Here is a 14,099-nt window from a genome sequence, read left to right as displayed (position 1 = left end):
CCCTTACAAGTCATATGAAACATTTGCACAAATCCTACCGGAGAGACGGCAGGTCTATATGGGAGGAATACCACCTCTGACTCGCTCACTCAATGGCCTCTCTTTCACGCTGCTGAATAATAGTTTTGAACAAATACATTTTACATATACAGCATGTCTGGCATCAGAGGCTTAGTTCTGATCTCTTTAAACTCGCTCCACATTTCTCAAAGGCAAGTGTGTTGTCATGGCAGCATATCAACTTTTGACTTAAAATGACGTTGGATTCAGGTGGTCAATTAGTCTGATTAACATGATCTAACATATAGGAATGGGAGACTATACCAGTGTTTTTCAACCTTTTCTGAGCCGCATTACACTAGAAAATGTATCTCGGTTAATCGCAAAAAAATCGTTGCCCAGCACTAATATGTACATACTGATCCCCGGTGAACGTAAATCCAAACGAAAGATAACTTTCGCTGTATTGCCTGGAGCTCACCTCTTTTTTCTTTCTTTTGACCACCACTCATTCGAGGCTTTTCATCTGGGTTAGAATGTTGTCCAGGACCCAGTTCGGAGTCTGCAGTTTTTCTTTTTGGGAATGAGAATTCCAAAGCTAAGCCAGTTGCAGCAGAAAGGCATCAATAAGGTGAATTGATCATTTTGAAGGTAAGAGACTCTGAGGAATTGAACCATTTGGAACTTGCTCTAAACGGGAGCTGACTGTTGTTTCACCTCCTCACTCATCCCTCTCTTGTTCCTCCATTTCACCGGAGTGTCTCTAGTCATTTGAGAAATGAAGCAACAAATTAAAAGGACAAAAGGAAGTTTTAATAATACTAACAATTACATTTCTCTCACTCACTCACTCACTCACAGATCTTATGGAGGCGTTTCAGTAGAGAGTTGTCTGATTACAGGGAATAACAAAGTGAGAACAGGAGAGGCGGTTTTGGCTGCTTGCGAACATATTTGGCTTCAAAAGTGTGTGTGTGTGTGTGTGTGTGTGTGTGTGTGTGTGTGTGTGTGTGTGTGTGTGTGTGTGTGTGTGTGTGTGTGTGTGTGTGTGTGTGTGTGTGTGTGTGTGTGTGTGTGTACACAAGCTGTGTGGTGAAGATATTCTGGAACAAAAATGAATAAGGAAGGATGAGATGCTTGTTAATTAGAGCTGTGATTACTGATTGTCCTCAGTATCGCTTTTCTTCTTGTTCTTCCTCCTTTCCTTTCATGTCATGGTTGATAGAATGGCTGATGATTTTCTGTATTTCTCAGTCCTTTGTGCAGATCCCAACCAATGGTGAATGTATCTACCAACAAGGTGTGTGTGTGTGTGTGTGTGTGTGTGTGTGTGTGTGTGTGTGTGTCAAAGCCTGATATCTCTTCTTCCTCTGTCCATAGAACTCCATTAAAAACACATCAGTGAGCCTCACTGCTGTTGCTCTGGTGACACACACACTGCACTTTATTTTCACTCAATCCCACACACACCATCCTGCTCTTACGAATACTCAATAGAACAAAATGTGAATTAATCTGCTGCTGAAAATTTCCTCCTGTAGAAACGTTTGCTAAATGTCATATATATATATATATATATATATATATATACACTACCGTTCAAAAGTTTGGGGTCACTTAGAAATGTCCTTATTTCTCAAAGAAAAGCACTGTTTCTTTCAATGAAGATAACATTACATTAATCAGAAATACACTCTATACATTGTTAATGTGGTTAATGACTATTCTAGGTGGAAACGTCTGGTTTTAATGAAATATCTACATAGGAGTATCTGGAGCATCACATTTGTGGGTTGGATTATACTCTCAACATGGCCAGAAAAAGAGAACTTTCATGTGAAACTCGTCAGTCTATTCTTGTTCTTAGAAATGAAGCTATTCCATGCGAGAAATTGCGAAGAAACTGAAAATTGACACGAAATTGTCTGGGTGACCCCAAACTTTTGAACTTTTTTAATATATATATATATATATATATATATATATATATATATATATATATATATGAAACATGTTGTGTCGCGGTAGTGCAGTGGTAAGCCCTTGCTAGCTTGGCTCTCTAATGTTCACTGATTAGCACATTCAGTTATCATATCTCATTATAGATATATCCATACACAGAAATGTAAAAACAATGTTTGTGGTTTAAGGGGGAGTCAGGTGCAGTGAATAAATGCAGTTTCCTGGAGTCTTGTCATCCCAGTGAGGTTGCCAGGTTTGGTATCATCATATCAAGTAACCTACACTGTAGCTGGAGACACCGCACAGAAGTGCTAGGTGGGTGAATACCAGTGTTGGGCCGTCAGGGCCAGCTAAGCCTTCTCTGCTGGCCTAAACAGAATCACAAAGTTATAGCCCATAACCTTATTTTCTCATTGCACAGCTACTGTCTTCCTCTGTTGCTCTGCTTCCAGCACAGCTTGTTTTAAGGAGAGCTTTTATCTAATCAGATTCAGCCCCTATGTCTCTATGTAAGGAGAGAGGCCCGATGCCCGCTAGGTAGACAGTTTAAGTGAATGGGGACGTTATTGTTGATTGTCATAGTCTTCAACCAATCAGATCTTTAGTTTGACATGTTGGGCGTATTCTTTGACGTGCCAGTGGCAACGAGGTAGCCTGCTAAGTACGTCTGCATTAACGTGCGCCGTGATTGGTCAGTGGGCCAGCGTGACTTTTGTCAAACAGAAAGCTAGCTAGCAGATCTTAGTGTTTAGTAAGAGTTCAGGTTGTAGAAGTCTATGAGAAAATGACTCTACTTCTCTCTTGATTTATTACCTCAGTAAACATTGTAAACATGAGTTTATGGTCTCAATCTCTAGTTTCAAGTCTTCTTCAATACAGCATGATGTTCATTTAGTAAATGATGGTCCATTTGGAGTCAAACCATAAAGCAGGGTATGCTTTAGGGCGGGCTTACTGTGATTGACAGGTCTCTACAGCTAACAGAGACGTATGCTGTACAGCGTCTCTACGTAACTCCTCCACAGTCCAAATATGGTCACTTTCATTCACTGGTTGCAAAAAGCCAAGAAGGTAACGACCAAAGGCCAAATGCGAGGCTTCAAAATGTCAGTCCACAAACTAATGTGCGACTACGTCCACTTCTTGTATACAGTCTATGCTTAACATACAGAGAAAAATCCCATATAATCTACCCAGGTTTGTTGGAATTGGAATGAGAGGTCTTTTCTTCAGGTCTATATGCTGTGTAATATGTTCTTGTGTGGGACTTAAATGTTCTGTCAAAGCTTTACACATCATGTTTCCTTTTGACTTTGCTCACTCTTTGCTCTCCTCAGAATCATTATATGTAATAAGCAGGTTCCTCACTGCCTCTTTTTTCTCTCTAGCTTCATCCTTCCTAAAGCAGGCGCTGGAGGGAGAGTATCCCAAGCTTTTGCAACTGTACAACGAGCTGTGGCGCCGCCTGCAGCAGTACAGCGCCAGCCTGCAGGGGGCACTAACAAGCAGCGGAGGTATGGACACATCTCTGGACATCACCGCCACAGAGACTGACAGCCAGGACCTCTTCACACATGGAAAACAGGACTACAAGTGAGCAGACACAATATATAATATATATGATATTATTGAACAAGTCCTTGTATGTTTTCAAATGTTTCTAAAATACATTGCCTACCCTAGCTTTAATAAGTGATGTGTAAGAACATTGAGTTGCAGAAAAAACACCCTGTTAAGCCTAGGTAGTAGAATTGGTGTCAGGAGAGAAGAAATGGGATCGGTGCATCTGTAGTTGGAGAGACAGTGAATGAGAAGAAGGTGGGAGGGAGAACTGTGAAATGAAGCAGGAGCAGAGGAGGAGACACTGAGGAACAAAGGAAAGATGTACCAGGTGGATGGAGAGGGAGTGAAGAAGTGACAGAAACAAAGTATTTCCTTGTATGAGCATGAATCACGGGAGCATGTGCACTGGTGCTTGTAAGCACATATGTTAGACAACAGAGTTCCTGTACGCACCAGTCGATCAAGCTGCTGGCTGAAAACAAGACAGGAAAGGTGCAGCATGTCAGAAACACATTTCACATCACAAGCACTGATGAAAACATATCTGCGCTTTTTACAGCTTTGAACTTTTTGAAGAGTTTCTTTCTTTTAGTTTTGTTAAGATATAACACTTCACAACTATACACTGTTTGAACAGTTTCATACAGTGCATGCATGCACACACACACACCTCTTGTAGCATATGTGCACTGAATCTTAAAAGGTTGAGACATTTATGTGCTCCATTAATAAATGTCAGCACAGATATTCAAGCCAATTAGAGGATATAATAAGTCAACATGTGACAATAATTAGATTGTGGGTATCGTTCATCCATGATAGATTTGAAATGTTGAACTCAGTCAAGTCATGCTATTTTCTGATCTTGATGCCTAGACCTATTATGGCTCAGTCACCATATCTATATTACTCATAATGGTTTCTCAAACATTTCTTGTCTGTTAATATCTTAACATCAGTTAAGTTTGTGCTCTCTGCATCTTTTTTGATTTATCGTGTGTGTGTGTGTGTGTGTGTGTGTGCGCGCGCAGCCCAGAGAAGGCTCTGAAGGACTCTCTGCAGCCGTACGAGGCCGCCTACCTTTCCAAGTCCCTCTCTCGCCTGTTTGATCCTATCAACCTTGTGTTCCCTATGGGCGGCCGCAACCCTGCCTCCAACGACGAGCTGGACAGCATCATCAAGACCATCAGCAGGCAAGCACAGCACACGGCAGACCCACTGGAAGGGACAGACCCACTCAATGAGATAAGATGAGCCTTTATTGATCCTACAGGGGACATGTAGGCGTTGCAGCGGCACAAAAACAGCAATAAGTACATAGAGAAAGGTCAAACCAAAATAAATGAATATAAGTACATCAAATAAAATTACAAACTATAAAAGAGCAATCAGACTGCAAGAAGTATACAAACAGTACCTGAGACCATTAGCTTTTGTTTCCCCTCACTGATACAGTGCTATATTCTCAGTTAAAATGTTAAACTTGAACTTTATCTGAAAACCCACATAATGACACAGTGACACCAAAACAGTATAGTAGAGAGACGCATTCTATTCAAAAACATGGAATTGTTATACAGAAAATATAAAATGTGTTTTGTTCACAAATTACAGATATTTATGAATGTATTAGTATCAGGATGTAAAGGTAAAATATGAAACTATTTGCATTATTAACAGTGAAATGAGGCTTCAATGTTTTAGGCATTTTCAATGATGATTGAGGCCATTTTGTACGGGTGACTGTGGCTAAGTGGAGAGCAGGGCCGTCCTTCAATCAGAGGATCGGCGGTTTGATCCCCGGCTTCGGCTCGAGCAAGACACTTAACCCCAAAATCGCTCCCGTACGGTGTGAATGAGATAGAATCTGAATTGTAAGTCTCTTTGGATAAAAGCGTTTGCTAAATGAATGTAATGTAAAAAAATATATACATTTATGTACTAAACTAAGATTTTTCTCATTCTGTCTTCATGATCTGACCAAAAAAGACATCATTAGTCCGTCCCTAACCTGCAAATACACACATATTTGTACCCATATTTCAAAAACATATGAGATGAATCATTGATTAACATTATGCACCCAAGCGACAGTTGAACTACAAACATACTGTATAGCTTACACTTGATCATTTGCCAGGTTACATTACTTTAATGTCCTGTTTGTTTGTTGTTAGTGAGCTGAATGTGGCGTCAGTAGATCCAAAGCTCTCTCTGGCTGTGTCCAAGAATGCTGCTAAGACCGTCCAACTCTTCTGTGTCAAGTCTGAACAACTGGTGTGTACAGCATTATGTGTGTGCATGTTCTGTGTACAATTCTGAAATGGATTTCAGGTCTTCTTAACCCACTATGTGTCCATAACACAACAGCAAAGTGTTTGAATGGCTAGATAAATCAACACTGTTGTGTGTTTCCTGTGTACATACCATACACTGGCTCCCTGTGTGTCCCTGTGTCTGCAGCTGTGCACTCAGGGGGAGGCCAGTCAGGTGATTGGTCCATTGACAGAGGGCCAGAGGAGGAATGTTACTGTGGTCAACTCCCTCTATCGTCTGCAGCAGGCCATCGCCAAGGTAGGAGGCTGCAAGAAATACTCTGTACTGAACAAACACACCTGCAAATGTGTTTGTTATGTCAAGAATGCAGTAACTTTATAACTTCAACAGTCATGATCAGACCTAAAGAGAAATGTTACTATAGCACTGTGGCAGTGTGCTCATTTTTCTCATTTGATCACTAAGATCTCACCACAATCATTTCTTTCGTGATTTTAATGTTAAGCTTGCTTTCCCACTTTATAAGAATCATGAAAATGTTAGGTTTAGTTTTGATATGTAATGTACATGCTCCAGTAGCCTCCAGACAAACCAGTAAACATTACCATCAATAAAAGATACTACCCTGAGCCTTCCACTTAGCACTTATCGTATTCGTATTAGTTTGTTTCTGTTTAAAAAAGGAGATGTAACTATGACTTCTGGTGACTAGTAGTTCTCTTGAATACCTATGTTGAATACACTTATAGTAAGTCGCTTTGGGTAAAAGCGTCTGCTGAATGACTGTAATGTCATTTATTCCTGCATTTTGTTACCTAACATCCACCGTCTTACATATCAAATGTGGTAGTACTGATGACGCGTCAGCTTGTGGCAGTAATTCAACATGTCTTACTCCACAGGTTTAGCATTGCAAGATGGACAGTTTTTTAAAAAATGGATCAAAATCAATGCAGCAGATACTATCTTTTTTATTCCACACATTCTTCTTCCTTGTTCAAATCTGGAGCATACATTATCCACAATGCAACTGGACCAGTCAGAGATTTACTTGAGGACAATCATCAGATTACACACACAGCTCCCTCTGGAGCCACAAAAGGCTCTATACAACTGTTCCAGCGTGGTGTGTGAGTGGGTAACGTGCATTCCATAAGTTCTATTCAGGCTTTGTTTCCTGTCTACATCTCTGCTGGAACTAATCAAATGAAGGCAAAAATGCTGCCCTCAATAATATTTTCCAGATACAAATAAAGCAAACGAGAATAAAACATGTGTGCTGAATATTCATAGTTATATTCAAAAGTTCAATAAAATTCAATATTTTGAAAGTATAGGGCTGCACTAAAAAGAGGACCCCATTCTGACATGGGGTCAACATATTCAATTATCATCACAATTACATAACAAGGTGCCCGTCTGAAAGGAGCCTAAGACATGTATGTACTAATGAGCTTTATGCAAATACTCATTTATGGTTTCTCAACTGCACACACCACAAGGCAGATGAGAACATCAACAACTAGCTACATTCTGTACAGAAAACATAGCATCAAATATGAGTGAGCAGGTTAGAGGCTATCAATGGATTATTGCTACTTGCTGAATCAGCTTTAATGAATTGCAGAAAGAGGCTTTTGCATATGTTTGCATGTAGCTGTGAGACTAGATTAGATAGCATCAGTGTGGTTTACTGCACTTTTCTATCGATGGTAGCATTTCTAGTTGGTTCCAGTGTGTAGTAATTGGTAATTAGTTAACTACATTTTTCATCACACACATTAGCCCACACAGCGTTCTAACTGTGTGTGTGTAACTGGACGCTTACCTTTCTAATGCATAGAGATGTAGCATGGACACACAAATGCATGTACATGAAAAGAAGCAAAGGAGATTAAAGAAAAGCAGGGTGCAGTGTTCCTTCAGCGTCCTTCATCAAACATGCATGGTGTGACCTGGCACAGCAGCCGGGCTGATTGATAGCATCAACAAAGAGATTACTCCAGCAATAAATATTTAACCTCAAGTCTTTCAAATTTGATTGTGTAAAAACAGAGTGAGAATTTATTCCAGACAGGCGGAGGGAGGGATGGAGGGACAAAGACGGGATGTTAAATAGGAAATCAAATGCAGATACATTTAGTGCGGGCTGTTTTTGTAATATTTAGCAATAGCTCAAATATTCTTGACCTATCTGTGTTGAATAACTTTAGACCACTTTCAAATCTCCCTTTATCAACTGAAGAAGCTCTATAGACTTAATTAAAGAGCTTCCTTCTTTGCTGTCCTTCCTTGACACATGTCGTTAGTTTCTGTAATGGCCCTCAACTGGTTTCTTTCTAAGATGCACCGATCGATCAGCTGGTGACCGGAATCAGATGATTTTTAGCTTGACCAGCCAGGACCTTTGATTGGCCCGTCAGTTGATATAGCCGATAATGTGCCGGTCAAATTTACATGTATGTTCTCACGATGGCTCACCTTGCACAAACAGTGGCATAGATATTGACTGACAAGTATCACAGCCCCACACACACACACACACACACACACACACAGGTTGCCAACTTGGCAACTTTCTTGCTCAATGTTGCAACTTTCCTGAGCGACTTTATTGCTAAAAAACAACTAGAGACAAATTTGATTATTATAGTTCTTCGAAAGAAGTTGGAATCAGCAGTTTAGACATAAAAAGAAATTGGAAATTAGAAGTCTGAGAAAATTGCAACCACTGCATCTCTTTTCCTTACTTTTCTAGACCGTTTTCTGTAAGCGTTTTTTATTATATATGCTCCTAAAATAAACAACAACCTGGTATAAAAATTCCTACTTATGCAGATGACACAAGACTGCATATTTTTTGTGCCGAACAGTTTAAAGTAACAGACTGTTTATATGTCATTTTACTGCTTTATTGCAAGTTGGGTGTATGACAACCGGTTGAGATTAAAGAGGTACTTCAGCAATTCACTCTTTCACTTCCACAGTGTAACACACCTGTCGCTGTGTGATCATTATTATTTGCTTTATTTTCCTCTAAATCTTTGATTTCCTTTTTTTTGTATTTGCAGATTATTTTAGGATTGGCGTCATGTCCACCAGTGGCTGCAGAGGCTCTCTCTTCTTCTTTGGAGGTATCACAATTTTGCATTCAATTTACACTAGTTTAGTTTGTATATTTATCATGAAAGCTATGACAATCATTATGACACAAAGTTTCCTTATGCACACTTGTAAGGTAGAAGCTGAACTGTGTATTTTGCCAGCTGCATCATTGCGTTTTCTGTGATTATGTTAATCACAGAAAACGTCTACTTTATTGTAGTGGAACTTTTTGTCAATTTATAAAAGGCCTGAAGCTCAAAACCTTTTATCATAACTGTGAATTAGAAAATCCTCAGAGGGCTTCACAATCTGTACAAGATACGACCCACGGCAGTCCAGGCCTATAGCAGTTTATCTAGGGGCTGGTCTTAGGCAAACCTGAGCCAGCCCTAACTATAAACCTGAGCCAGCCCTAACTATAAACCTGAACCAGCCCTAACTATAAACCTGAACCAGCCCTAACTATAAACCTGAACCAGCCCTAACTATAAACCTGAACCAGCCCTAACTATAAACCTGAGTCAGCTCTAACTATAAACCTGAACCAGCCCTAACTGTAAACCTGAGCCAGCTCTAACTATAAACCTGAACCAGCCCTAACTATAAACCTGAACCAGCCCTAACTATAAACCTGAACCAGCTCTAACTATAAACCTGAGCCAGCCCTAACTATAAACCTGAGCCAGCTCTAACTATAAACCTGAACCAGCCCTAACTATAAACCTGAACCAGCCCTAACTATAAACCTGAACCAGCTCTAACTATAAACCTGAGCCAGCCCTAACTATAAACCTGAGCCAGCCCTAACTATAAACCTGAACCAGCCCTAACTATAAACCTGAACCGGCCCTAACTATAAACCTGAACCGGCCCTAACTATAAACCTGAACCGGCCCTAACTATAAACCTGAACCAGCCCTAACTATAAACCTGAACCAGCCCTCAGGAGTCAAAGCAGTTGTCAACTAATCATAAGGTCTGTGGTTCAATCCCTGGCCCCTGCAGTCTTCATGTTGAAGTGTCCTTGGGCAAGATACTGAACCCCAAATTACTAGTGATGGCTGAGCCATTGGTTTGTGGATGTTTATCACTCCTGATGAGCAGGTGGAACCTTTTATGGCAGCCTCTACCACCAGTGTATGAATGGGTGTGTGAATGGGTGAATGCTGACTTGCGTTGCAAGTCGCTTTGAGGGGTCGCTAAGACTAGAAAGCAGCGGGGGGAAGACCTGAGTTGTCCATGTTGTCTAATGTTGTTAGGTGTAAAGGGTCAAAGTGACACAAGGCACAAGTAATACTCCTGGAGAACTGGAGGGAAGGTTCATTCCTGGCAATATTCTGTCAGATGGCAACAATTTAGTTATTGAAGAATGTAGCAAATGGTTCATGGTTGGACATCTCTGATGGGTTTGTAGACGGTGAATTAATAAGTCGATCAGCAGTGGAGCATAGCACTTAACCTTTGTTGATATTTTTCATTTCAGATTTTAGAGAAGAAAGACTTGTTTATTGTAGTCATTGACACCATTGTTGTGTGTGGGTCCAGAAACTTGCAAAAATGGCAAATGTAGTTTCTAGCGGTCCGTTTGGTTGTCAAAATTAATATTAATTTGAGATAATTAACACAATTGTAGTCAGTGGACAGAGAGTGGTGACAGGAAAGTATTCAAAAGACAGATTCCCAACTGAGGATCTTGTGCAGAATATTTAAAACAGAAAAATAAAAAGCCTACTGGAGAAATGGAGCGGTTGTAAGGCAGCTTAAGAGAGAGTTGCGTCTTGGCAGAACAGAAGCGTAGAAAGAAACTTAAATAAGACAGTGGCCTCTCTTGTCACATGTAGCAGTTTGGATGAACTTAAAGCTGGGAGGTCTTAAATAGTGTTTCTATCCAGCCAGGAGTGGGGGTAGGGTGAAGTCCAGGTTATGGCGATACGGTTATTAACTAAAAATGACTTATTCATTAGCAAGCTGACGTTTAGTGAAGACATTTTTTTATTGTTTGAGGTCTGCTGTAGCCCGTAGGAGTTTAAATTCCTGTCACACACACAGACACAAACTCATCGGCACATTCAATGTAGACGATCAGATGTTGAATTTCAGTAGATGTTGATGGAGATGGGATTTGATTTTGGAGTTAGGTATGCTCTTATTCTGCTTCTGTTTCCATTGTATATTCTTTACACAATGTCTAGTCAGAGAACTTACTTTGTTTGTTGCCCTCATTTTTGATTCAGGGAGTACAGGTCCTGATGAGCAGTGCGGTGCAGCCTCTCCTGCAGTCAGTGAGTGACTCCATAGAGGCCATCATCATCACGCTACACCAAGAAGACTTTTCAGGGTGAGCAACAGTGACTGGGAATCTGTACTGGAAGCGAGACGTAAGCCAGACTTGATCTGCACCGATCCATACTGACTCCTTCGGCGGTAAATGCCTCTGCCCGTCTGTCAGCAGAGTGAACCGCCTCACCAGGCTAACTGACAGCAGACATTTACTGAACCAAATCAGTTTTCATGTCAGCTCCATGGGTAGAAATCAACAGTGTTAGCCTTTGTATTGATTCATTGATATTGTTTGCTTGCCGTGAGGCGAATCTGCCACAAGTGAAACAGGAAAGCACACAAACAGTCTTAATCAATCAATGTAGATAAGGTTAATAAATTCAAAACATGTACAGCGGGATATTTGTGTGATTTATACAGCTGTCTATGCTGATTAGGCTTAACTAGACGTGACAAAAATAAACTTGTCTAAGTGTAAAAAGAATGGGGAGGGTCCCATTCCAATATGCGTCTCATGGAGTCAGTGCAGATTGATACATTTAATAAAATGGAAGCGTACCTGTTCCGTGAGCCACCCAAGTGACAGAAATCCAAAATGATTTAAGTGGGTATTAGCGTTTAGCCTGCAGGATGTTTTCCTGTGATCCGGGGATCATTTCATGAACTCACCTGTTTGGACTGGAGGAACTCTGACCTAAATTTAGTTCAGCAGCTATAATTCCGGGTCTCACAAGCAGGGTCCCTGCTCTGGGTGTAGCACTTTCCGATGGCCCAGGAACTATTGGTTTGGTTTCGCTATAGCCTGACCAATCCTGGAGTTAAGATAATGTGTTTTCAGCTCATGAGCCAGCCATCCATACATCACTTAACAATATAACCGTGAATAACAAAAACACTACATACTTTATATACAGTCTGTTATTCAATAATAATATGTTTGCTAGGTACGTTACAACGCAGCTGTTTGGAAAAGCACATCCCATCATTTTTTGACAGCTGCAGAGCCTCCAACATGGTTGCTGTGTCTTTTGCTGTCTGCTTTTAATCTGGGGTGTCATGAAGAACCCAGTTAGATTGTTTCTACCAAAACTCTCTCCATACTCTTGGGTTAACACATTTTTACCATTATTCACCCTCAAGATTGGAGCTTCATATAAGTTAGTGGCCACATGAACGTGGAAGGAGCCTGAACTGTATGCACAGGAGCTTCAACTTGCCGGGAAGCAAGGTTCTGTCGATGCTCTCAAGGCTGCTCACGGCGCTCTTCCTGAGCTGATCTACTTGCTCTACATCCTTGAGGGATGTATTTGGGGTATAGTCTCATTGCCGATGTAGAAACGTTGGTCTGACAGCTTGTCCTTGACGATGGAGAGGATTCTGGACTTGCTCTGCTTGATCTTCCTCCAAGCCAGTTTGATGTTCTCTTGAAGTTTTCTCAACAGAGGTACAGTACAAGCCATGGTCTGGTTGAGTGTTGTGAGGTCGTCCATGTAGGCTCAGGTCTTATTGCCTGTCCTCCAACCACCCACCGAGATGGCCTAATGATCACCTCCATGGCCAAGGTTAAGGCTAGTGGAGAGATTGTACAGCCGCCATGACTCCCTCTTCCGGATGTTGCCATTTTGTGTTTGCGTTTTTGTATAGCCTGAAAGGGGCTCCGTAGGTCCCTGGAGCTGATGAGGCCCTGCACACATATTTCTCCACTTCGCTCCATCTAGCGATGGTGTGTTCCCGTGGCTGGACTGGTGGAGTGGGAGGATGATCTCTTTGTGGCGTCGGTTGTCCGTGCAGGACATCACCAGATGTTTTTCAAGATCTGCCTTTGACACTGAGAGACTTCTACTCTTCTCTTTTTTGAAGACACCCTTCTCAAATGTTAAGGGTTCTTTGAAGTTTGCTCTTGTCCAGTCCGTCCTGCAATTCTTTACCATGTTCTCAGGTCTCCTTAGTGCCGCATGCCTGCTCCGAACTGCAACAGGTTTATGCCTGCCTTCTTCTCTGTAGCCTTCATCCATTACTTCTTCAGCTGCCTTCTCTCTCTGACTAGGCCATCACTTTCCTTCTGCCTCCTCCAAGATATTGCAGGGGTCAGCGTTGACCTCCTCCCTGAGCGGCTTTTTGGCCTCTGGATCTTCTTTTTCACTGCAGGTCGTGATGGACTGGGTTCAGGTTGCTCTTTTGTGCCTTGATCTTCCTCTGCTTGGACAGTGTCTTTGATGTCCAGCAGACTTGGATTTTTGTCCTGCTGCTGAACCTCAGTTGACCGACTCGACTGACCTGGAACAGCACTGAAACCCGGGTTTTATATCGCCATTGAAAATGATAATGAAGTGAAGAAGATCGTTGCAGGATGTATGATTTAGTGTGTTTTTATCTCCATAGACATCCTTTCAAACAGAAATGCAATTTCAATATTATTTATTAAAGTGTGTGTGTGTGTGTGTGTGTGTGTGTGTGTGTGTGTGTGTGTGTGTGTGTGTGTGTGTGTGTGTGTGTGTGTGTGTGTGTGTGTGTGTGTGTGTGTGTGTGTGTGTGTGTGTGTGTGTGTGTGTGTGTGTGTGTGTTGGCAGGCCTCTGTCCTGCCCTGATAGGCCAGATGTTCCGTGCTCACTCTACATGAAGGAGTTGCAGGGCTTCATCTCTAGAGTGATGGCTGACTACTTCAGACACTTCCTGTGTGTGGACTTCATCTATGAGAGCACAGAGTTCCTCGCTCAGAGGGCCATCGAGCTGTTCATCCGCCACACCAGCCTGCTGCGCCCGCTGGGAGAGGGTGGCAAGATGAGGCTGGCTGCTGACTTTGCACAGGTGAGGGAGCCCTGTCTGAGGCGGATGTGTTCTAGGCTGATTCTAGGCTGCCCCTTGTGTACAGGAAGGTTGACAGATGATTCAAAAATACCAATGTCATTCAC

At 41.7% G+C, this 14,099-nt stretch overlaps 1 protein-coding gene across 2 annotated transcripts in view; it reads left to right on the top strand.

The window, feature by feature from the left end:
- The window catches only part of cog5 (component of oligomeric golgi complex 5), a 63,606-nt gene that overhangs the window by 45,794 nt on the left and 3,713 nt on the right, over positions 1-14,099 (top strand). For both annotated transcript variants that reach the window (XM_079184211.1, XM_079184210.1), the window contains exons 12-18: positions 3,351-3,555; positions 4,557-4,718; positions 5,703-5,802; positions 5,989-6,099; positions 8,874-8,936; positions 11,142-11,245; positions 13,758-13,995. In XM_079184211.1, the coding sequence (XP_079040337.1) occupies positions 3,351-3,555; positions 4,557-4,718; positions 5,703-5,802; positions 5,989-6,099; positions 8,874-8,936; positions 11,142-11,245; positions 13,758-13,995 (983 nt within the window). The remainder of the gene's footprint in view (positions 1-3,350; positions 3,556-4,556; positions 4,719-5,702; positions 5,803-5,988; positions 6,100-8,873; positions 8,937-11,141; positions 11,246-13,757; positions 13,996-14,099) is intronic.

The sequence above is a fragment of the Pholis gunnellus genome (assembly GCF_910591455.1).
Source record: "Pholis gunnellus genome assembly, chromosome: 22".
Classification (NCBI taxonomy): domain Eukaryota; kingdom Metazoa; phylum Chordata; class Actinopteri; order Perciformes; family Pholidae; genus Pholis; species Pholis gunnellus.
Note: the sequence above shows the minus strand (reverse complement) of the source record. Positions and strands in the feature narration are given on the sequence as shown.